Here is a 25,320-nt window from a genome sequence, read left to right as displayed (position 1 = left end):
ATCTCACCTCAACGCATCGCCATCATCATCAATCAACAACACATTGCCATGTGGCTGAACGTCTCCAGTACACACCCCCTGGAGAAATGTGCCTTAAATTGTGATGCGCCCGGCTGGGCATACCCTGCTGCGTCAAGGTTGCCTCCACTGACAACGGACATGCAGACACACACACCTTGGAAGCAACGACTGTGTGGTATCATCATTCTCGGTTACAAGGCAGAACTATCAAATGTCCAACTAAATCAATCTAGCCCTCGAGACACCGCTCGAAGTCTCCCACGGGGACTTCCCAGTTGCCCCTGGTCACGAGCCACTTGGTGATGGCCTCCATCTCCTCGCCGATCCTCCGCAGCCCGTCCTGTTCGAACCCATCACCACGCACCCGCACAATCACAGTCTGGTTCTGGGGCCCTCCCAGCCCACAGTGCATGCTCAGCCCCAGGTGCGACTTGATCACCCCGCTCAGCACCTCGTGGTGGTGGTGTGGGTTGGTCCCCATCGTCCCCATCCCGGGCACCCAATTGAACACCTGCGCCCCGATCAACTCCGGCACCAACTCATTGCCGCCCTCGAGGCCGTCCATGATCTTCCTCATCGGCGCGGCCGAGTGTTTGGTCAGCAGCGTCTGCTCGGCCTGCACCCTCCTAAGGAACCCCAGCACCGTCTCGCCGCCGCCGACCCGCCTGACCTCGATCAGGTTGATGACGTTGTGGTACGTCGGCCCGCTGACGTCGGTCGCCTCAAAAAGCCTTGGGCTGACCGCCACCATCGTCTTGGACACGAACGGGAAGCTCGTCCGCGATGCCTCGTGGTTGGTGAACACGGCGTGCGAGTGTCCCGTGCGGTGGACGTTCATCAGCGCCGCCGCGCTCTTGACCACCGCCTGTGGCGTGATGTCCGGGTGCTCCTTGCGCAGCGCGTGGATGTCGGGCGTGTCGAACATGAAAAAGATGCGGTCGTCGCCCCCCACCAGTGCGCCATTGTACTGGCCACGCGGCGTGATCAGTGTCGGCGGGAATAGCGCACCTGCTTCGACGTGCTGCCGCAGCGACGACAGGCGTCTGAGGTGCCACTTTGTGGCGGCGCGTGCCTCGACCCCGGACCTCAGGTTGTAGTACGAGTCGGCCCACGGCTTATAATCCACGTGAGGGTGCAGCTTGGCCAGGATCTCCTCGGTCGAGGATGCCCCAGAGGCTATGGCCGCAAGTGCCCGGTCTAGGTCCTCATGTACGGACTGGGCCATGAATCCGTCTATCACGCAGTGGTGGGCTGATGTCACCATCGCTGCTGTGCCTGTCTCCTTGACGTCGAAGAGCATGGTGCGGTAGGCCGGTCCTGGAAGAGTGGCATAGTCTGGGCGAGGATGCTTTAGCGAGATCCCCTTCAGGTCCTCCGCAGTGTCGAGGGAACCGCCATCTTCAACGATCATGTCAAAGAACTTGGGGCTCTGCCTCACAACTACGTGGAGGGCGTCGTCTGAGTGCAGCTTGTCCGAGTCCCACACGAAGAAGGATGCCAGAATGCGGTTGTTGATAACAACGGCCTCGAAGGCACGGCGGAGTTGCTGGGAAATCTGGTCAGTGCCAATTCCCCCTTGGCAGCGAGGGTGAGCTTTGGGTGTGAGTACTTGCCTCCTTGTTAACCCTGTTACTTGGATGTATGGCAGTGTTGAGATTCCAGCTGTCATACAACTTGGTCTGCGACATTATCGCACCGAAGTCGTATGCGGGAATGATGTCCTCGACATCTTCCCAGTCCATTCCGAGGCTCGAGAGGGTGCTGTTGACCAACTCCTTCGTCGGCTCAAAGAGATCTGGTTCTTCGATCAGATGGACCATATCCTCCACCCCGGGTGGTCCCTTGCGGGTTGGCCTCTCCACACGCACTTCTTGGGTGCCGTTTGCGTGGCCGGCTCCCATGCTTAGCAGTAGCTTAACCTGCTTCTCGATGGTGCCTGCTTCTGTCATGGCTGCCAGTGAGAGGGTTCTACCAGTTGCCCGCATTATCTTGTCACGCACACGCATCACGGTGATGCTGTCGGCGAATTCCCCAGTCGGAGCGTCCAGGCGTATCCTCGAAGGCTCGAGGCCGACCGCCTTGGCCCAGATGGACCGCAGCTGCTCGGTCAGGTTGGCATCGTTCGAAGTTGTGCTATCGAGCGCTTCCTCGCTCTCCGACAGGTGCTTCTTCACCAGCGCGGCGAGCTTGACCTTCTGGATCTTGCCCGAAGTCGTCCGTGGGTAGTCCTCCAAGCCAAGTGCCTTGACGGGGATAACATCTTCTGGGACATACAGAGTGCCCATGTGGTTGACGATCTCTGACTGGACCAGCTGGCGGATCTCGGTGGTGGCGGAGCCCTTGATGACGCAGATTGGCACCTCGCCTGCGATCTCGTCCCTGACGCCCACTATCTGTGGCATGAGCGCGTTCAGCATGGGGTTCTTGCACAGTATGCTCTCAACCGCAGCCGGCGAGATGTTTTCGCCGCCTCGGATGATCCTAACAGCAATCTGTAAGTAAACGGCCACAATCTCAGGGACCTTTTGAGCAACTCACATATCCTTGAACCTCCCTGTGATGAACGTCCGCCCCCGGCTGTCCATCCTGCCTGCATCACCAGTCTTGTACCACAACTTCCCATCCGACTCGTACCAGTTTTCTTTGCCCATACCGCCGATGTAGGGTCCGTCGATGCTGGGTCCACAGCCGTGGATTTCGCCCACGGTATTGTGCGGAACGACCTCGCCCGTGTCGGGGTCGGCGATGCGGACGCCAAACCCTGGCATGGGCCAGCCAACCGCGGCATCGTCCCCATCTATGATCTTGCTGAAGTCGTCTGTGCACCCGCCGAAAATCAAAAGACCTTCCGTACAGCCGAATGCGTGCTCTGCACCGCCGCCGCCAAGCTCTTGCGTGACGAGCTTCAGAATCTCTGGGGTTATTGGCGCGCCTGCGAGGGTGACGTTTTTCAGATCACTCATTGGTCTGTTGGGATACTTGGTCGCCTTGGCAGCTACTAAAGCATGCAGCATTGTTGGAACTATCGTCACGTGACTAATCCTCTCGTTGTAGAGCGTCTCCAGCATGAGATCGGGGTCGAACGCCAGCCCAGGGTATATAACCCCGGCGCCCAAGCTGAGAGCGATCGCCAGGGGCCAGAACCCTATGATGTGGTTGTTGGGGCCCGGGGAACAGCTGCGGTCGCCCGCCCTCACAACCCCATCGATCGGGATGCGGGCGGCCATTGCCGCGGCCCAGTTCCGGTGCAGGCGATAGATGCCCTTGGGCAGGGAAGTTGTGCCCGATGTGAAGAGGACGCAGCCCCCCCGCTCCGTGTCCGAAGGCCTCGGGAGGAGCTCGTCGGCAGCCTGCGGGTGCTCGTCCATGAGGCTGGGGAAGCCGGTCCAGTCTGCATATCTGGCCGCACCAAAGACGACCTTGTGCGCAGGCTGTGGGAAGAGGCCGAGCTCGTCGATCTTGAAAGCGAGGTGCTCGTCTCCGGCGGCAACGAGGGGCCTGTCTCCGTTGCAGACGCTCAGGCCCGTCCTGACCATGTACCTGACCTCTTCCTCGTTGGTCAGGTTGCGCGGGTTTATGGGGATGATGACGCAGCCCAGCTTGATGGAGGCATAGGCCACGAGCACGTATTCGGCGCTGTTGTGGCAAAAGGTCACCACCGGCGTGCCCCCTCTCACATTCAGCGGCTGCAGTGCCCTCACGAGCCGGTCGATGCCCTGGTTGAGGCTCCGCAGTGACCAGCGGAGGTAGGGCTGCTGGCGGAAGGCGTCCGAGTCCAGTTCGAGGTTTGGGATGCCGAATAACCCGGCACGTTGGTGAACACATGCAAGGGCAAGTGCCTCAGGTGCGGCGGCGACTGCAGACTGGAATTGCTCCCAGAGGCATGGTGGCTTGTCTAATACCAGGGGGGCGCCATATGCCTCACTGATGGTCGCCACGGAGCCCATGGTTGGCAGCAGTTGATTCTGACGGCAAAATGTCTCTATGACAAGACAGTGCAATGCAACGCGGGAACAACCACACCAGTTAAGATTCAAATGTTCAAAGCATGAGATCTAGTCTAGCAACCCAATTCCTCAACAAGACGCGACCCTGGTGTTATGTAGATTCGGAAGCCCAGCAACATGGCGGTCTGCGCCTGAGTCGGAAGACTCGGAGTCATATCACGAATCGAGGCCTCACAGCGCGCGGCAAGGGGTTAGATCCTACTCCGTACTGTCACATCTTCAAAGAGAGACCAATGCAGTGTCCTACACTTGATCAGGCGCCGCCGCCGCTGTTGATCTCTAACACAGACCCTCTTAGCAAAGCTGGGCATGACTCAGTACCAGTACTTACTTAGTACCTAAGGCATAGCAAAGGAGACAGGGGTGGCTTTAAAGACAGGGAGGTCTGTTAAGACGAGAGTTTAACCATTGCGTAAAGTCGCCTTGGCTGAAAGACCACAATTGTCAGGCCATGGGCTGATCGCCCGCAGGACAAACTAGTGGGTCTGTGTATACTGCTTATCTTATTAGCCCAAGTGGCCTCTATACCTCTTATAATTTAGGATTGTAGCTTTACCACTTCCTCTATACTATTCCTTATGTAACTCTAGTTTTAAATTAATAATTCTTAAAGATAATTTAAGCCTTCTTTTATTATAAGTTATAAGGACTATTTTAATAATTTCTAAGTCCTTTAACTTAGAGATTTAATAGTTATAAGTTTATATTATTATATCCTTTATTTAAAGTTTATTAAAGCTTATTAAGAATAATTTAAATATGGAAGTAGCTTCATGATTCATCCGAACCTTTGGCCGAGGACAAGACTCAAATGCTACATATGTAGACACCTTCCCCCCCTCCCACGCGGAGCCCGCTACCGCTGGACCAGAGTTCCAAGTTCCTTAGGTGACAAGGGCCCTGATGTTCTCTTCAGCTGCAAACTCAACTGTCCACCCTGCTGATATGCCCAGCGGAGCAGCTGCGACTTGCTGTCCAGGGACCACTCCCCCGCCGAGACGTCAACGTCCACCTCCAGCTCATCCTCGTCATCAGATCGTCGATAATGCAGCCAAGGCACGTAGATGGCAACATCCCCGGCCCCGGCAGCCTCGACATCCGCGTCGAACCTGCTGGTTTTCAGGTCGAACCCCATCCGAACCAGTCTCGCACCGGGGCCTAGGGACTGGACGTACGGCCGGCACCACGCCGCCGCCGCCCGGAAGCCAGAGAGGTGCCTGTGCCGCGGGAACGACCCCGTCTCGGCGCAGTAGATGGACAGGTCCTCGCCGTTCCAGTGGTCGCCCCACTCGTGGGTGTTGCCCGGGCTGTACGCCCACAGGGTGTAGCCGAGCAGGTGGTCGTCGCACCCGCTGATGATGGCGTCCATGGCGGCCACGTGGCTGGTGTAGTCGCCGTCGCCGTACGCCCTGCCGCCGTCGAGGCTGAAGGGGATGCCCGTCTCGCCGACGAGCGTCGGCACGGGGTGGCTGTGCTCGTCCTCGCCCTCGGCGCCGCCGTTGACGTCGTTGGCCAGCTCGCCGAGCTGGTCCGAGATGACCTTCCGGACCCTGCTGTTGCCGAGGCGCAGCGCCTTCAGCTTGTTGCTGATGTCCTGCGGGCCGCGGAGCAGCGCGAGGATGTCGATGTTCCAGTACCTGTGCCAGTGGCCCTTCATGACGGTCAGGGCGTCGTAGAAGTGCGGGCTGTACGCCATCCGGTGGTGGTCGCCGTTGGACGTGATGTCGGACAGCAGCCTGTGCGGCGGGGGGTCGAGGACCGACGACTGGAAGAACATGATTGCCACCGGGGAGTGCTTCCGGATCCCGGCGTGCCACTTCTCGTAGAATGCCCGCCAGTACGTCTCCTTCCAGTCAAACGCCTCGCCGGTGCTCCTGGCGCCCTCGTACGACCCGTTTGGGGGGTGGTCAAAGTACTGCGGGTTCTTGAGCTCCCCGGTGGACATGTCCCAGACGCCGTGTTGTGCCCAGACACACTCTCCCAGCTTCCAGTCGGCAGACCTGTCCCACTTCCACCTTGCGTCTTCCTTTTCCAACCAGCAGGTCCTCCCTGGGGTTACCGTGACGGTCCCGCTCTTGTGCGGCCCAGTCTTGCCCAGCTTGAACCTGTCCACAGTCTGCTCGACGCCCATCCCCAGCCTCATGGCCTGGATGGGGCTGGGGGTGCTCCCGATGGTCGCGCTGGCCTCCCTCTCCATCCTGCCCAGGTCCTTCCACCCGATCAGCCCAGGCTCGGGCTCGTTCATGCTGTCCCAGCCGAACTCCAGGCCCCGGAGGGCATCGGCAAGACGCCCGTACGCCGCCACGTAGTGGTTCTGCAGGTAGTCCTGGACGCTGACGCCGTCGATCTTGCACCGCGGGGCAAAGTCCCGGCCCCCAAAGAAGAGCGCGAACAGCGTCAGCGGCGCCAGGCGGTTGTGGTTGCTCGTCCACATCATGTCCGGGATCTCGTGGGGGTCCTTGTCCTTGCCGCGGCCGCCGTGGTTCGTGTTGTCGCTGTCGGCGGGCCACTCGGCGTAGCGCACGGCGGCGTGCGTGTCGGCGAAGCCGTCTGGGTCGAGCCCGCAGGCGTGGAGGGTCCACAAGGGCGCGCCGCTGCCGCCGGCGAAGCGCGACCACAGGTCCTGGTGGGGGTTGATGACGACGCGGAAGCCGTGGGCGTTGCAGAGCCGCACGAGCGAGACGGTGTGGGCGATGTAGTCCTCGTCGTAGACGCCGGGGCCGGCGTGCTCCAGGGCCTCCCACACCACCGGCAGCCGGAGGACGTTGAAGCCGAGGTAGCGCAGGCGGGCGAGCTGCGCCGGTGCGTCGTCGAGGCTGAGTGGGCTCCCGATGTACGAGTAGTCGGCGGTGGTGTCGAGTGATGAGAGCCTGTAAGTGGGCTGGCCTGGGGGGTATTTGCCATCGGCGAGGTTGACGCCCCTCAGGATGATGGTTCGGCCCGAGTCATCGTGGAATTGGGTTGGCATACTGCCAGTGGTGATAGTAAATGTGTATTATTATCCAAGTTATTACCCAAGTGCTGCATGCAGGTGGGTAGGATCCCAACGTTTCATCCGAGGATAGTTGGTGATGACTTCCCCTTCCCACTCCAAAAAAAAAAAGACAAGCAAGGATTATGACAGGGGGAGAAGGGAAGCTGGCAAGTGGATTACTACGCTCAACATTGAGAGGATTGCCCCATCATTAGACTCATTGGCAAGGCATGTTCGTCTTATGTTGTCTTGTGTTGTGCTGCCTCGTGGGACTGGTGACGTCAGGTGTGTGTTCCTTGAATGCGCAGGCGGGTCTAACCGAGTCCGCCGTAGGGCTGGCTGGATTTATTACCTGACCTGTCTGCACTCTTGACTATCAAGGCGGAACTCGGCATGCCACACGGGCTGTGATCCCGTGTGCTGCACATGGACAACACTTGACCGTTTTTGGCTGAGTTGTAAGCCTCTACCGCCGTAAACCGAGATCTTAGTATGGGCCACAGGGGGGAATGAATGATGGCATTGAGAAGAGCGCCTATCTATAGCTTCAGATTGTATCAGTACTAGTCTCTGTGTCATCCGCAATTTGAAGTCGATGCCAATGAGTGAGTACACAAAATATCTTGGGAAGAACGGATGAAGACGAGGAACAAGGTTTGTCGCCGACTCTCTCACGGTGTTGGAATTCACTGACACGGGTGGAAAGAAATAATGGGAGACAAGATTTCTCAAACGCAGACGGGCATATCATCTTTCCATTCTATGACCGTCTGTCTAAAATAGGGTAGCAGGACATCTCTATAGTGTATGTCTTCTCTATCATCTAATCCCCGGGGTATTCGTAATTCATGCCAGGCAGTCTAGCCCAACATTTCGTAATGCGCATACAATATAACCTGCGACGCGCGCGTAGAAAACAAACAACGAGGGTATCAATACTAATGCACAAAAAAAGAATTTTGCACATCCTCAACGACAACTCATCTCCTCTCCACCCATTAATACCAGGATGAGTGACAACGAGCTCACGCCATCACGCCGCCGTTCGACGTCTCGGGGATGTCGCCCTCCTTCTCCGAGTGGCGTGGCTTGCTGCCGCCGGCACCCTCGTCGTCGGACGAGTTGAAGCCATAGCCGCGGGCCATCTCGGCCGTCTCGGCCAGCGTGAGGTGGGGCAGGTCCTCGGCGGCCTTGACGTAGCTGATGTTCTCGTCGTAGCCCTTGGCGAAGATGAGGTCGATCTCCTCGAGGGAGCGGCCGGACGTCTCGGGGTAGAAGAAATAGAGGACGGGCAGGAAGAGCAGGTTGAGGACGGCGAAGAAACTGTCATGACGGGTTCTGTTAGCATACGGTCCGGGCCAAAGCAGCAGAAAAGACGGCGTGCTTGGGTGTGTGAGCTTACAGGTAGGTGCCCCAGCTGATCTTGGAGATGAGGACAGGGGTGATCATGACAATGAAGAAGTTCCACAGCCAGTTCTGAGTGGTGGAGAGGGCGTTGGCGCGCGCACGGGTCTTGAGGGGGTTGATCTCAGCCGGGTACAGCCAGGGGAGAGGCAGCCAGGTCGCGCCAAAGAAGGCAATGTAAATAAAGAGACCAACACCGGCGCCGATCGCAGCGTCAGGCGTGCCAGGGATAAGACAGGCAAAGACGAGAACCATGGACAGCATCTGGCCGACAGTGCCGATAAAGAACAACTTGCGACGTCCGACGCGCTCGACGATCAGGAACGAGGTCATGGCGAAGATGGCATAGACGATCATGTTGACACCGCCGAGAAGCAGGGCCAGGTTGTGAGACGTGTCGAGCGAGTCCTTGAACAGGATGGGGAAGTAGTAGATGACGGCGTTGCAGCCAGACAGCTGCTGCATGAACTGGGAGCCGGCGCCGAGGAGCATACGGCGGAAGTGCTGCGTCTTGCCGTTGGTGAAGACCTCCTTGATGGGGGTGACTCCGCCCAGCTGTCCGGAAGCCCTGATGGCCTCGGTGATGAAGGTCAGCTGCTCCTGGACCTCGTTGTCGTGGCGCGGCCGGTCCTCGAGCGCCGCCAGCACCGTGATGGCCTCGTCCGTCCGCCCGTGCGAGAGGAGCCAGCGAGGGGACTCGGGCAGCCGCGTCATCATGACGAGGATGACAGCGGCGAAGACACACTGGAAGGCAATAGGGAAGCGCCAGACGAAGGGGTGCGGTCCGTACGTGGAGCCATAGTCGATCCAGTAGGCGATCATGGACCCCACGGCGACGTTTCCACCCTCGATGCAGATGAGCTTTCCACGGTTGTGCGGGGGGCAACATTCAGCCTGGTATGTCGGTACAGTCGAGGTGTTGATGCCGTTTCCTATGCCGGTTATGAACCGCCCTACTATAAACTGGGCGGTGGCACCGTGGCTCGGAGGGACAGAAGCAATCTGGATGATGACGCCGATGATCATGACCGTAGCACCGAGAAAGATACACTTGCGGCGACCGAGCTTGTCGCCAAACTGCAGGATGAAGAAGGCACCGACGAAGCAACCGACGGCGTAGATGGCAGTGACGAAGCCCTGCCAGTTGCTGTCACCGTCGACCTGGGGGAAATCGTGAACGAAGGGGTCTGAGTCGATGATACCGGCCATAACACCTTGCTGTTTTCCTCGTGTTAGTCGCTCTTGTTGCTATAGGGCCACGGTTGAATCTGGTATCTGGTACATACGTCGAAACCGAACAACAGGAAGTCGGTTGTTGCCAGGGCTGTGATGTACTTCTGGAGGGTGGCTCCAGACTTGCCCCAGTAGGTGGGCACGCCATGCTCATTGTCCTTGTGTCCCGTGTGGGACATCCTTCTCACCACTTGTGCGACCATTGTGCCTGATTTCGGTGTAAAAACACTCTGCTCAGACAATGATATAAGTGGACAGGGGGAGTAGGAAGCGGAGGGCCGTGGAGGCTTGATGGTCTAGTGTTCCAGTACTGTCAAAGTCCGGGGAGCAAAGGGGGCGGTTTCCTGGGGAATCTGTTTATATATTCATGCGAGGCAACACCACGAGCCCGGCGGTAGCATATTGCCAGTGATGGAGGAGGTAGGAGGTACACATGTACCTCCTGTTGCTGACGCCGGGCAGCTGGCGTTGGCGGCGCCGCCTGAGCATGCAGCATGTCATCATGTGGGAGCAGGATCCATTTCTCCAGAAAAGGATGGAGCCTTACTCGGACAAATAGCTAAAAGATTTCACCCACCAACGTCATGGGTGTCCACTCTGTCGCGGAGGTGGGAGTGGGTTTGGACGAGCAAGAACGTGGAGAAGGGGGCCCAGTTGTGCCAGTGTTTGCTGGAGCCGAACTAGAGTTGGACTGCCAGACTGCGGAGTGATAAGATGAGAGGTGAGATACAGAGATTGGGTTCGCAGCCTTGGCTGGCCGACCCAATGGCGCGTGCGTCCTCACCGCAGGGTCCGCGCAGGGTCCTCGACCGTGGGGCTACCGTGTGTGCCGGTACTGTATGTTTGTGGCAACGGCATGGAGCCAGCAAGGCTGGAGGCACACAATAGGCAGGATAAGGCCCCGAGTAAGCCGGACGGTGCCCGTGGGCGGGAGCGAGAGTGGGTCCTGAAATGCGGACCATGTGTATGGGGGTCCCAAGCGGCAAATGTCCAAAAATCCAAATTTTTACTTTACCCACCCCCTTACCAGCACCCACCCCCCGCCCTATTTTAGCCCAAGCCATATCTACTATAACTCCCTAAAAATTTTAACTTATTTATAATTAAACTTTCCAACCAATTTACTTTATAATATATATATTTTATTATTATTATATTATTTTAAGTATTATAACCTTAACAAGTATATAACTATTATAATACCTATTTAAAATTTTATTATTTTTAACTTTTTTAATTAATTTATTTAAAAGATTTAAAATAATAAAAAAAAATATAATATTATTAAGGATTTTACTATATAAATTATTAATAAGCTTTATTAATATTTATATAATAATATATATACTTAATTAATAAATTTATAAATAATAATAGTAATATTATAATTAATTATTATATTTTCTTATTATTTTTATTATTATATATTAATATTAATTATAGAAAGTTATTTATTTATTTTAATATAAAAGTTTTATTTTAAATATAAAATTATTTAATTATTTTTAAGCAATACTTTTAATAAATTTATATAATAATAATATACCTTTTATAATAATATATTTATTAATAAGTATAACTATTATAATTACTTTAAGTTTATTAGGCCTAATAAAAATATATTCTATTTAAGGAGGCCTAATTAGTAAAGCTTATATAAACTATTATTATAATAACTATAAAATATATATTTTTATATTATTAATAAGTATTATATAGTAATATATTAAAGTATATTTAACTAATAATAATAATATTTAAGCTTAAAAATAACCTAAAATATTATAAAAGAAAAGCCTTTTAAGGATTTAAGAAAAGGACTTTAATAATATATATAATAGTAACTTTAAGGAATAATTAAAGATTATTAAGTAAAAGCTTATTAAGTATAAACCTAAAGTATTATCTACTTTATATAAGGGTATAACTTCCTTATATAAATATAAGGCTTAAAAGTATAATATAAAAGGTAAGAGTATTAAAATAATATAAAAAAAAAAGTTTTAAAAGTATTATAATAGGTAGTATATTAGTATTTAGCGTTTAAAATATTTATAATATCTTTAAAATATAATTAAAATTAAATTAAAATTAAATATTTAAATTAAAGGCTATTTTAATAAATATATAATATATATAATAATAAAGGGTAATAAAATATAAAGTAATTATTAATTAAAAAATTAAATTTTATAATTTATTTTAAAATACTAATATTTAAGTTTAGATATATATATTTTAATATAAAATAGTATATTAAAATATAAAAATATTAAATATAATATAAGTTCTTTATTTTATAATAATATATAAAACTTATTATAAACTTATATTTTAAATAGTAAAATTATAATTTATAATAATAATAATAATATTTTAAACTTTTATTATTAAATAATAAAACTTAATAATAATTTATAATTTAAAATAAACTTTTAAATTTTATTAATAGGATTTTATAAATATAAAATATTTTTAAATTATAAATTATTTTTAATATTTAATATAAAATTTATAATTAATTTTTATTTAATTTTATTTAATATTTTTCAATTTTTTATAAATTAATTTTTTATTAATAATATTTTAAAATAATAAAAAAGTAATTATATTTAAATATTATATATAATTTTAAATTTTATTAATTTAATAATATTATTATAAATAAAGAAAATAATTATTAATAATTAAATTTATAAGTATATAAAAATAAATTTTAAAAGACTATATATTAAAAACTTTTAATTTATAAAAATAAATTTTTAATTAAATTTAAAATATTATTATTTAAAAGAATTATATTTAAAAATAATTTTTAAATAAACTTTTAATTTATTAAAATATATTTTATTATAAAAATTTATTATTTTTAAAATAATTAATATATTTTTAAAAATTATTATAAATTTAATATAAAATAAATATAAATTTATAAAACTTTTAATTTAAATTTAAAATTATTATATAATTATAATATATTATAATATTAAATATTCTTTTAAATATAAAGTTAAAAGATTTATAATTATAAAATTTTAATTAATTTTTATTTAATTATTTTATTATATTATAATTTAATTTAGTTTAAGTTTTTTTAAATTTTTATAACCTTTTATTTTTAAATAAATTAAAGTTTTATATTTTTAAATTTAAATTTAAAATATTTATAAATTTTAATATATTTTAAATTAAAATTATAATTTTTAAACATTTTTAAAAATATATTAACTATATTAAATATTAATAATTTCTTTTAAAATAAAAATTTATTTTTATATAATTATAAATTTAATTATTAATAATTATTTTTTATTTATAATAAAATAAATTAATATAATTATAAATTTAAATAATAAAATATAATTATTCTATTTAATAATTATTTTTAATTTAATAAATTAAATAATTATTTTTAAATAAATTTATTTAATAAATATTTATTTAAATAAAATTAAAATTTATATATATTTTTAATTAAAAATAATAATTTTATTTTTATTTATTTTAATTAATTTATATTTAAAAGCTTAAATTATATAATAATATTATATATAATATTTAATAATATTAAAATTAATTTTTAATTTATAATAATTTTAATTTTTAATAAATTAAATATAATTTAATATATTAATATAAAAATACTTTTAATAATAAATAATATTATAAATATAATAAATTTAATTAAATTAATTTTTAAAAATATATTAAATTTTATTTTTAAAATTTTAATTATTTATTTTTAATTTAATAATAAAATTAAAAATATAAATAATTTATATTTAAAAATAAAATATATATTAAATTTATAAATTAATTTATTAAATATATAAATATTAATTTATTTATATAATAAAAATATTAAAATAATAAACTTTTAATAAAATATAAAATAAACTTTTATTTTAATATTTTTATTTTATTAAAAATTAAATTAAAATATATAAACTTTAATATATTTAAATAAATAATAATAATAAATAATAAATATAAATTTAATAAAATTTATAATTTAATAATTATAAAACTTTAAAAATTAAAATTTATATTAAAAATTTTAATATTATTATTTAAAAATTTAATATTATTTATTTTATATTTTTAAAAATTAAAAGTAAACTTATTTAATTAAAATATTAATATTAAAATAATTTATAATATTATATATAAGATATATTTTTAAAACCTCTAATATATATATTTTTACTTTAAGCTTTATATAAATAAGGATTTAAAAGTAGTGTTATACTAAATTATATAATTTTTTCTATATTATTTATTCCTTTTAATATAGTTCTACTAATATTACTATTTTTAATAAACTATTAATATTATTTCTTAACTAGTAAATATACCTATTAATAAAAATAATTATTCTTAAATATAAATAATTATATATTATTTTATTATTTTTATTTATTTTATATTCTATTCTTATTATATTATAAAATAATTATCCTTAATATATAATTAAAAGTTATTAAAAGCTTATAACCTAACTTTATAATAAGGGCTTTATAATATATAAAATCCTTTTATTTTTAAAAGGATTATTTACTTTTAATATTTTAATAAATTCTTTATATATATATATTTACTTAAAGTTTACTATTTTAATATAGATGTTTATATAATATTTCTAAACTTTACTACTAAATTTAAATATATTTCTTTAATAAATAGCTTATAAATAAAAATATATTATTTCCTTTTTAAAATAGCTTCTAGTTATTTAAAAACCTTATATATAATTTAAAGTAAACTTAACCTTTTCCACTACCCTATATTTAAGTAAAAGCAATCTACTATTACTAATATTCTTATTTTTTTAATAAGTAGTTTTACTCTTTAATCCTCTTTTATAACTTATATAATATTAACTATATATATATATATTCTAATAAGCAGGTATTTATTTTTAATATATTTTACTTTTAATATATTAAAGGAAAACTATTTAAATTAAGTAGATTTATAATATTAAGCCTTATAAAAATATTAATTTAGCTTTATAAATCCTAAACCTTACTATATATAGAATATTAATAGATATTATAAGCTAAAAGATTTTAGTTTTAAGGTATATAGTAGTATTAATATATATTTAAGGAAATATAATAGCTATATATTAGTTATAATAGTCTTATAGTACATATTATATTTATATAATATATTAAAACTCTTAAAGCTAAAAGCTTTATACTAATATTTATAAAATTTAATAAAATATTAAAACATTCTTTTATAATAGTACATTAATAGTTATTATTTACTAATATTTAAAACGGAAAGTTAAATTAAAATATATTAAAAATATAAAATTATTTAAAATAAGCTATAAAATATTATAATAAAGAATAAAAACTTAAATAAGAATGAGAAAATTAAAATCGTATAAAATACCTTTAAAATAAATATTAACTATACTAATAATAGCTACTATATTAAAACCCTTTAATACTACTAATATTTAATAAAGTTTATAAATTTAATATTAATATTAAAATTAATAAATTAAATTATAGTAAATATAATTAAATAAAGGTTAAATTTAATTTTAGTAAATAAATATAATTAATATATATATCCCTATATTAGAATATAGGTATTTAAACTTAAAATTATATACTATTAATAGAAAATATTAATAGTTATATTAAAACTACTTTATTAAGCTTTATATTAAAGGTTTTAAAGTTATTATAATATTATAAATAAAATTACCCTTTTATATACTTTTATACCTTAAATTTATTTTAAAATTATATCCTTTATTATAAAATGGAACTTTTATTTAATTTACTAATAAGATAACTAAGATTATATTTATATAAGTAAGCTAATAGTACTTTTATAAATACTTACTAAGCCTTATATAATTAATTATATAATTAAATATAAACTATTTACTTTTAAGAAGCTCCTTTTATAATTAAGGCTAATAATATAAATTTAAATATATATTTATTTTTAAATATTAAAGATCTTTATAATAAGTTTATAAAAACTTTAAAAAGTTAAAAGGCTAGAAAATATATATTATTTTTACTTTATAATTATACTTATCTTTAATAAAGACTTAAATTATATAAAATAGTATAAATAAAACTAAGGCTTAAGGAGGTAATATAATTTAATAAAGGATAGCTAAAGTTTAAAGTAATAATATAAAAGTAAATATTAATATTATAGGTATTATTACTAATTATATAATAAGTAATATATTAAATTTATCTAATTATATAAATAAAGAAAACTAAATAGTTAAATACTTTTAAATAAATAATTACATAAAAGAGACTAAATAGTTAAGTATTTATAAGTAAATAAACTAAAATATAAAAAAAAGTATAACTTTATTCCTTTTTATACTACTCCTTTAAAGTCTAACTTACTTTTCTTTTATATAATGCTACTATTTATATCTTAAAAGGTAAAGGTAGTAAAATCTATTTATATTTAAATATATATATTTATCTTTAAATATAAGTTATTCCATAAATATACCTAAATTTTTAAAAGATTTATATCTTTTTCTTTTATATAAATATATTAGGTTATTATTTTATATCTCCTTCTTTTATACTAGCTTTTATTTTAATAGGCTATTTAATTTTAATTATAGCTTTCTTTTTAACTTTTAATCTTTTAACTTCCTTAAAGGTAGTTTAATTATACTATTAATTTTTTATTTAACTCTACTTTATTAATATACTTTAAAACCTTTATAATAATATTAAATATAAATTTATTTTTATTTATTTTATTTAATATAACTATAAAATTATATTTTAAATATTTTTAATAATTATTATAATAAAAAATAAAAGAAAGGTTATATATAATTATATTATTTTAATTATAATATTACTAATAATATAATAACTTTATAAATTATATTCTTTTAAAATATTAATATATTTAAATATTATAATAAGGAATTTATTTTAATTTAATTATTTTTAATATAATAATATAATAAATAAATTAATATATTTTAACTTTAAAAGTTATTTTATTTTATTATTAAAATAAATTATTATATCTTTATATAATAGCTAATAATAATAATAATATGCTAATTAACTTATAAATAAAAGCCTATTTTTATTAATATTTTACTATTATTTAACTTATTATTTTATTATATTATATTATTTCTTATTTATACCATAATATAGTATATTTAATTAAAACTAACCTTTATAACCTTTAAAATAAAAATAATTATTTAAATATAATTATTAACTTTTTAACTTATAAATAAAAGGTTAAAGTAAAACCTTTTAAAAGTTATCCTTTAATTATATTATAAAAGGTATAATAAAACTAATTAAAATAAAAACTATTAATAATTATAAATATAATATAACTAATTTAAATATTTAAATTATAGCTAGCTATATAGTTTTTATATCTTTAAATAAATATTATTTATTATAATAGGTGGATTAGTAGAAAGTAGAAAGGTTAATATTATAAAAGAAATTTTTATTAAAGTTTAAATATATATATTTTAATAAAAATAAAGAAAAAGTTAGTATAATTTTATATTTAATAATCTAATTATATATATATATAAAATATAAGTATACTTTTATTATATAAAATATATTTATTTTTATATATTTAAATTTAATATATAAAATATAATAATATTAATATTATATTTAAAATTTTAAAATTTTAAATAAAATAAATAATAAATTTATATTTTAATATAAAATTAATATTTATATATTTAATATTTTTTATATATTTAATATTTATTTTTAAATTAATATTAAAAGATTTATAAAATATTTATTTTAAATTTATAAAATTTAAAATATAACTCTTTAATATTTTTTATTTTTATTTTTTAAAACTTTTAAATTTTTATTTATATTTTTAAATTTATATATTTTTAATATATTTAAATATTAACTAAATATTAAATATTAAAAATAATAAATATTTAAAAATTAAAAATTAAATAAAATAATATATTAATAAAAAATTATTAAAAATAAAAATAAATAAATATTAATAAATAAAAATAAAAAAAATTAAAAGAATTTAAAAGGTTTATATTTTAAATATAAAAATTTAAAATATTTTAATTAAATATATAAATATTAATTTTATAATAAATTATAATTTTAAAAATAAAATATTATATAATTAATTATAATTAATTTTATATATTTTTAAATATATTATTTTAATATAATATATTAAATTTTAATATTTTATTTATAATTTTATTTTTATAAATAATAAATTATTTTTAATAAAATTTAATTATTTATAATTATTTTAAAAATTATTTATAAAATCTTTATATTTTATTATATTTATTATTTATATTAAATAAAATATTTTTAAATAAATAAATAAATATAAAAATTATTATTTAATATAAATATTTTAAATTAATATTTATAAATTTTTATTTTTATTTTTTAATAAATAAAATAATTATTAATTATATATAATATAATAAAGTATAAAATAAAAAAGTTATATAAAATTTTTAATAAAAGTTTATAATAAAGTTTTTTTATTTTATAAAATGTTTTATTAAATAATTTTTATTTTTATTTTTTAAAAACTTTTTTAAAATTATTTATATATTAAACTTTTATAAAGGTTAAATAAAGTATTTTTAAAATTATATATATATTTTAATAATTTATTTTTAATAAATAAATTTTTATTTAAAAAATTATATTAATATTTAAAATTATAAATTTAATTAAAAATAATAAAATTTAATTAATTTAATTAAATATTTTATTATTTATTTTAATAAATTTTAAAAGGAAATATAGTTTATTATAAGTAAATAGTATAAACTAGCTTATTATTTTAAAAGCTAAATATAAAGCTATTATATTACTATAAAAATAAGATTTAATCTCTATTTAATGTTTTTCCACTTTAATATATTATTTTATACTAAAATATATATATTTAAACTTAAATATTAGCATTTTAAAAGCAAATTATAAATTTAATTTTCTTTAATTAATAGCTATTTTATATCTTATTACCCTTTATTATTATATATATTATATATTTATTAAAATAGCCCTTAACCTAAATATTTAATTTTAATTTAATTTTAATTATATTTTAAAGGTATTATAAATATTTTAAATATTAAATATTAATATATTATTTATTATAATACTCTTTTAAAACTCTTTTTTCTTTTATATTATTTTTAATACCCTTATTTTTATATTATATTTTTAAGCTTTTTACTTTTAATTATTAAGCTTTATTTAATTTTTATAACCTAAAAGCTATAACTTAATAATATTATATTATTTTTAAATTTTTAATTATAATAAATATTATATACTTTTATAAAATTAATAAAAGTTTCTTTTATTTTTACCTTCTAATTATTCCTTTTATTTAATCTTTATTATTATTAGTTTAATATATTTTAATATATTACTATATTATATTTATTAATTTAATAAAATATATATTATTATAATTATTATAATAATAATTAATATAGCTTTCTTTAATAGATTTTCCTTAAAGTAGTAATATTACTTTAAAGGTTCTTTAAATATAATAAACTTATAGGCTTTATAGGTATTATTAAGGCCTAATTTGTAAAAAGGGCTACTATTAATATATAAATATTATAAAAGTTAAAATTAATAAAGGTATTACTTTTTACTATTATAATAAAACTTTTAATATTAAATAAATATATAACTTTTATAATTAATATTAATATATAATAATAAAAATAATAAAAATATAATAATTAATTAATTATTTATTTAAATTTTATTAAATAAAATATATATATTATTATAATTATATTAGTGGAAATAATTAATAATTTAAATAATTAGCTACTTTATAATATAATAGTTTTTTTAAATAGCCTTAACCCTTAAAAGATAATAGCTATTAAAGGTAAAGTTAATTAAAAGTTAAAAAGCTATTATAATAATTATATATTTATTAAGGTTATAATATTTAAAATAGTATAATAATAAAAAGATATATATATTATAGGGTAAGCTAGTTAGAAAGTTTAATAATAGTAGAAAAATAGTTTATAAATAAAGTTAGGCAGCTATAATAGGTGTGGCTTGGGCTTAGGTGGGGCGGGGGGTAGGTGCGGGTAAGGGGGTGGGTAAAATAAAAATTTAAATTTTTGGACATTTATTACTCCAGACCGCCCTACATGTGGGCCCCACGAGCGCAGATCTTCCCGGCGAGCCAAGTTTGAAGGGGCAGGCGAGTGACATCGAGGGCTGGTTTGCTTCTGTCAACATCCTACCACTTGCCCGCCGAGCAGTGGCTCACGACGCCACACCTAGAGGTCTGTAGCCAGCCTAAGACTATCCCAGAGTAGGCGGTGCCGAGGGCTGTGTGGGCAGTTTTGGCCGCCGCCAAAAAGCACAGGTGAGCGTGACGGGGTCAGGTGTGCGAGTGACGATGTTGGCCACCGAATGTTAACGACCGCTCGGTTTTGGCCGCGGTACGCCAAGGACCCCAAGTTCCCTTCCTGTGTCTGGGAACTGGACACGGGCGCCCCTCGGTTGTTGTTCGGCGCTACTAGATATGGGGATATGATGTTGGGGCCCCGGTGTTGAAAGCCTGTGCTGGTTTGCGCGGGTAGACGACCTCGGGAAGCTCAGCAAGGCTTATCAATGGCTGGGGGACGAGAGTTATCTGGAGCAGATCCGCTTTTTGGATGTCCTTTTGCTCCAGGAGGAGTGCGTACTGTCCTGATTGCACAGTCAGACGGCCCAGGACAGCAGGGACGGTACAGTATGAGTGCAGCACGCAAGGAAGGCGGTATGTACGATAATGCAGGCCCTTTACATGATGCAGGGCAGACGTCCCAGCACGTTACAGTAGCTGCTGAGGGAATTCGGACAGTGACGTCGTGGCCCACAAGTTGCCAAGGGGTGCCGGTTCAACTTTGTGCTAACGCGTGCCAACGTCCTTTTAGACACTTGCCTGAGGGTGTTGACCTGATTCATGTGAAGATGCGCCAGGAGACTCAAGAGGCAAGGCCCAGAGGCAGAGGCGAACGCTTCAGGATTCGCGCGGATGCAGAAATTTGCTTGCTTGCTAATAATTCCGTTCGCTGCGTCCTGCGAGGAGGGATCTGCATGTGCATTGCACATACTGTGATACACTGTACGGCGGTACGTACGGAGTACCTACGTAGGTATATTGGCTGCACAATATGCTATGTATATCCCGTCGATTGTCGTTCGTCCACTCATCAGCACATCGTGGATGCATGCACAAGTCAGATCCAAGTCGTCAGGGCCTCTGGGCCTGCAAGGTCTCGCAGTTCTCGTTGAATCGTTGAAATGCTCGCCGAGTCTGCTGGGTTCTGGTCGTGATCCCTGCCAGTGTTGTTTGAGGATCCCCAAACCCACGTGAATGAGCGACACGGTCCTGGGGCATCTGCCCTGATACCTGATCATCATCGTTGCATCTTGCCTACTCTGGGCATGGTCCGGCGTGCGGCTCGTGAGAAAAGGCCAAGATGAGGAAGAAAAAAATCTAAAAAAACTCTTGTCTATGATGACCAAGCCCGGCCCGCAGGATTTGATTTGAGGTTCAATCGTAGGAGAGCCGCAGTTGCGTCATTCCCGCTGCTCGGCGCCAGGCCCTTGCTCTAGCACATGCGAAGCCGACTGGGCATTTCTGGGCAGGGCAAGGAGGGCCTGTTGCCCGTCTGTGTTCCGCTTGCCGTGTCTGATTGGGCACTCAAAGGGCCCCTCCAGGTCCCCTCCAGGGCCCCCAAGATCAGAGTTTTGGTCTGCCACAACTTCAACTTCCACAGTACTACTTACTACTGTGTAGATGTTGGCATGTTGGTTCTGAAATACAATATCATGTGCCCACTTTTGCCGCCTCTGCCCGCTCGTTGCCCAGTCTGCAGGGTCTCGCAGGGCTTATCCCGGTCTGGGCAATCCTCCCGTAAATTCCGGCCATCCGTCCTGCCGTCCTGCCTGCCTTCGGTTCACGGCGGTTGAGGTGCTTGTTCTGCGCCGGTATACCCTTTTTGTCAAGCCGGCTCATATCGATCATCATCTTGTCCTTCTTGGCCGGCTGTTGGCTAGAAAACCAAGGCTGTACAAGCATTTCTCGCCGGCCTTATTCCTCTCTCCCTGTGTGTGGTGTCAGGCCGTATGCATGGCTCTTCCTCTCTCCGTGCCAGCCTGCCGAGCAGCCGGGTCACTGGCCTCGGTCACTCGGTGGCGCTTTTGCAATGGATGGACCACACGATGGGCCCAGAGGGCCGGTTAGGTCCCTGTCGTGGGTACCTAGGTATTCATGGGTCTACAGGTAGACATCCCAACGCGACCAGTAGCAGCCGCCCCTGTTGATCAATCAGTCACGTCGATGGATTTTCCCTTCACATGCGTATTTGTACCGGAACAGCAATTTTGCTTTAGTCATTGACGCGGTCTGGTCTGAGCTGATCAGTGGAGCATCTCGGGCCTGATGATGGGGACTGGCGAACCGGCTCGAGACAGACGTAGACGGGCCTGTTTGGCACGCTGGCACGCTGGCACGCGTGGAAAGTGACCTGACTTCGACGTTACCATCGCCCTCACAGGACCCAAGGCCAAGAGTGTTGTCATCAGTGTCCTGCAGTCTCGCAGTCTCTCGGTTTCGCATTCTCGCATTCTCGTTGGGGCTGCTCAGCACACCATGAGACCGGTGCGCCTGAGCACTGGCGGTTTCCCTGATGCGGAATATCCCTACTAGATTATGCATATTACTGTATCTGCATCTGCAAACGGACTCCTGCTGTCGGCCTTTCTCCGAGAATCCCTCCCCCCCAACCGTGCTCACCTTCTTCTCCAGGCTCGTGCGAGCTCAAGGGCCCTGGCAATGGCGGGCGCCGTCTGACTACACACAGGCATACTGTGCTGGCTGGACTGGGCCAACAATCCTTCAACTGCTGGACTCGACTTCGCGTAGCCCATCACAGCCACGTGGGTGAGGTGCTGATCCTATCCTGGCGGGCGAACGGTTCCTGGTATAAGTTGACCTTCTGCTCCTGTAATTCCTTCCCGTTCTTCCAAGGAATAAATCGGCGACAATGACTTCTACCTGGAGGACCCGTTACCTTGAAGTTGCCGCGCTTGCCCACTTCGAGGTGAGCAGCCATGGGTGGCCCACATATCATCCCAGCATACCAAGCAGTGTCGGATGACTTGATATCCAGCCGGTGGAGCAGGACTCTGCGGTCGCCGGCTTGGCACGCCGGCTGCCCAGCTCGGGGCAGAAGCTTGGGCGGGAATATGCTCTACGGATCAACCGGATGATGGCCGTTGCCCGCGCGTCTTGGCCTGTTGTTGCAGGGTAGGGGACGAATATTTTTGCGAGTGGTTGCTCTTCTGTGGCCAGTCAGCCCATCATTCTTAGCCAAGAGAAAAAGGACTTCTTCAAAACAAAGAGAGACTCTATGATCACGGAAATCGTACGTAACTTGGGTCGCAGATCCTGGCTGAAGAGCGGTGACAAATGAGAGGAAGATAGCCGGGCCCGGCAAGGAGAGCCGAGATTGTGTAAGCTGAGCCGACCTGCCGACTCGGCAGGACGTAGGAAGTCGGCCGGCCTTCTAGTCCCTTCATTTCACCGTCAGGAAACTGTCCAGAATTTGTCATGGCAAGAATGCTGTTGTGTAAGATGTTACTACTGGTAAATAGCCCGAAACAGTTTTAAACTCCTTAAACCCCACCCGCAATGCCTTGTGCTTTCAATATTAATGATAATCAAACTTTCCCATGCCCAAAACAAAAACAAGAATCCAAACAATCCTATGCCCTGATAAACTTTGGCTGGTGGCTCAACTGGAAATCCTTCGTGGTCAGCTCCTCAACTCCAACCTCCATCCACGCCTTTCCCTCGAGACTCTGTCTTACCTCGTTCCAGTTGGCCATGCTGTATGGCAAGGGATGACCCGCCTTCCAGTGAGCCGACAGGGGTGGGATGTCCCCTGACGACGGCTTGAAGTTCCCCTCCTCCATCTCCTCCTCCACGATGCTCGCGTCCTGGCAGTTCTCAAGCCTCTTCCTCAGGCTCTCGAAGTCAGGGAGCTGGGTCAGGCCCCTGCCCACCACCGCGTCCTCCTGCCTCACCAGCCCGTAGCCCCAGAGACCCGACCTGATGTCTGGCGAGTCATAGAACTCGTACGCGACGCCGCCGGAGAACACACGCGTCATGGCTGACGAATAGATGGCGGATGTCTCCTGGAAGATGCGCTTGCCGCACGCGCCCAGGTTGCAGCCGTACTGCGAGAAGAAGACGGGGATGTGTGCGTCGTCGAAGGTCTTGAGCTCCTGCTTGTAGCCTGAGATGTGCAGGGTGGACTGGCCGCACCAGTTGAAGTTTGCATACTGAAGCTGCATGTTAGCCAAGCAATACCCTGTGACGTCTGGGGCTGCGGGGGAGATGACATACGCAGAAAAAGTCCACCGTCTCGTCTTCCTTCCCAGCCGTGAAGTAGTCAAAGGTCGTCCTCAGGATCAGCCTGCCTGTTGATGCGCTGTACCCAACGGGCAGTTGTCGCTGTCCGGCGACCTCGTTCGCTGTGGCCATGTACTTCTTGACGTCCCTAATTACCGTCTTGATCATGGGCGCGAGGGAAGTTGAATAGATTGTGCTCATTGCGCCATTGGCCACGAGTATGCCGAGAGTGTTGGCGTATTGTGCCATGCAGTCTATTGTGGCGAAACAGTCGGCTAGCAGCTCCGAGTTGTAAGGGCGGAATGTCGTGGTGCTGCCAAAGTTGTCACCTGTGCATGCCGATGTGGGGAGGCTCTGCCGTCTGTGGTTAGCCTATTGCTCATAAATGCACACTCTGTGCACGTTGGAGACTCACGATGAGGACGTATATGCCGGCTTCTGCCAGGAGCCGCATGGCAGCATTGTGGTTCCTTGAGGGATCAATGTGATCTGGTACCTGTGTTAGAGGATGTCCCGTGGTTAACAGATACCGGGGCTCCGAGGTCACTCACAGATGAAAAGAGTGTTGAGGCCCAATTCCTTGAACAGGGTGATATCTCTCTGGAGGTCGCTCAAGCGGTCATCGACAAGGGGGTCAATGGGGCCTTCGCCATGCAAGCGGTAGACGACGCCCTTGATGAGGAACTAACAGCTGAGTTAGCCACAGAAAATGAGGTCGGCATGAGCAATTACTCACCCTCTGGTCTCCCTTGAAGAAGTACCGCCCCTTGGAGTGGATGGGGATCATGTTGTCGATGCTGGGAGCTTGAACGACGGTCATGTTATGGGCTACTTGCTGGGGGTGATATCTGAGAAGCTACTAGTATGAGGGAAGATGCGTGCTGTGTGTTGTACTGGATGAAAGTGAAGTTATCGTGATCTGCAGTGTGTGGCGTCTGGGCCGCTGACAGAGGCACCCGGCGCGGCCATCTTATATATCGTGGCTGTTGGCGGCATTGGCGTTGAGGAGATCGTGATGTCGAGCCCGGTTTCATCAGCGTGCGGCAATGGACGTCCGGGGCAGCATCAGCGCTGAAGCACGCGAGAACCAGATCGAGTGCATAATCGACGAAGATTTACGTAAATGAGCCTCGTCTTTGGCCAGTGTGTTGCAGGTTCTGGCAACGTGACGGAATGAGTTCAAGCATTCGAGACTGGGGTCAATTCATGTGACACGGC

The 25,320-nt window shown here is 39.9% G+C and overlaps 4 protein-coding genes across 4 annotated transcripts; all 4 read right to left on the bottom strand.

The window, feature by feature from the left end:
• Positions 1 to 190: 190 nt before the first annotated feature.
• Positions 191 to 4,093, bottom strand: KVR01_006480 (uncharacterized protein). The gene is made up of 3 exons (XM_044782759.1): positions 2,560 to 4,093; positions 1,635 to 2,502; positions 191 to 1,567 (listed from the first exon to the last, which is right to left on the bottom strand). The coding sequence occupies exons 1-3, from the start codon at positions 3,966 to 3,968 to the stop codon at positions 251 to 253; spliced, it is 3,594 nt and encodes a 1,197-aa protein (XP_044645283.1). The 5' UTR covers positions 3,969 to 4,093; the 3' UTR covers positions 191 to 250.
• Positions 4,094 to 4,803: 710 nt separating this feature from the next.
• On the bottom strand, positions 4,804 to 7,308 carry KVR01_006452 (uncharacterized protein). Its single transcript, XM_044790292.1, has one exon. It carries the CDS (start codon positions 6,994 to 6,996, stop codon positions 4,885 to 4,887), a length of 2,112 nt encoding a protein of 703 aa, XP_044645255.1. The 5' UTR covers positions 6,997 to 7,308; the 3' UTR covers positions 4,804 to 4,884.
• A 719-nt stretch (positions 7,309 to 8,027) lies between these two features.
• KVR01_005868 (uncharacterized protein) lies at positions 8,028 to 9,986 on the bottom strand (the record flags this gene model as incomplete). The annotated part of the gene is made up of 3 exons (XM_044792899.1): positions 9,693 to 9,986; positions 8,405 to 9,624; positions 8,028 to 8,325 (listed from the first exon to the last, which is right to left on the bottom strand). The coding sequence occupies exons 1-3, from the start codon at positions 9,840 to 9,842 to the stop codon at positions 8,028 to 8,030; spliced, it is 1,668 nt and encodes a 555-aa protein (XP_044644671.1). The 5' UTR covers positions 9,843 to 9,986.
• A 13,306-nt stretch (positions 9,987 to 23,292) lies between these two features.
• On the bottom strand, positions 23,293 to 25,264 carry KVR01_005844 (uncharacterized protein). The gene is made up of 5 exons (XM_044789171.1): positions 24,839 to 25,264; positions 24,654 to 24,786; positions 24,518 to 24,591; positions 24,097 to 24,456; positions 23,293 to 24,032 (listed from the first exon to the last, which is right to left on the bottom strand). The coding sequence occupies exons 1-5, from the start codon at positions 24,920 to 24,922 to the stop codon at positions 23,454 to 23,456; spliced, it is 1,230 nt and encodes a 409-aa protein (XP_044644647.1). The 5' UTR covers positions 24,923 to 25,264; the 3' UTR covers positions 23,293 to 23,453.
• Positions 25,265 to 25,320: the final 56 nt, after the last annotated feature.

This window comes from Diaporthe batatas, assembly GCF_019321695.1.
Source record: "Diaporthe batatas strain CRI 302-4 chromosome Unknown Contig00006, whole genome shotgun sequence".
NCBI lineage: Eukaryota > Fungi > Ascomycota > Sordariomycetes > Diaporthales > Diaporthaceae > Diaporthe > Diaporthe batatas.
The sequence above is the reverse complement of the archived record's forward strand: the minus strand, read 5'-3'. Positions and strand labels throughout refer to the sequence as shown.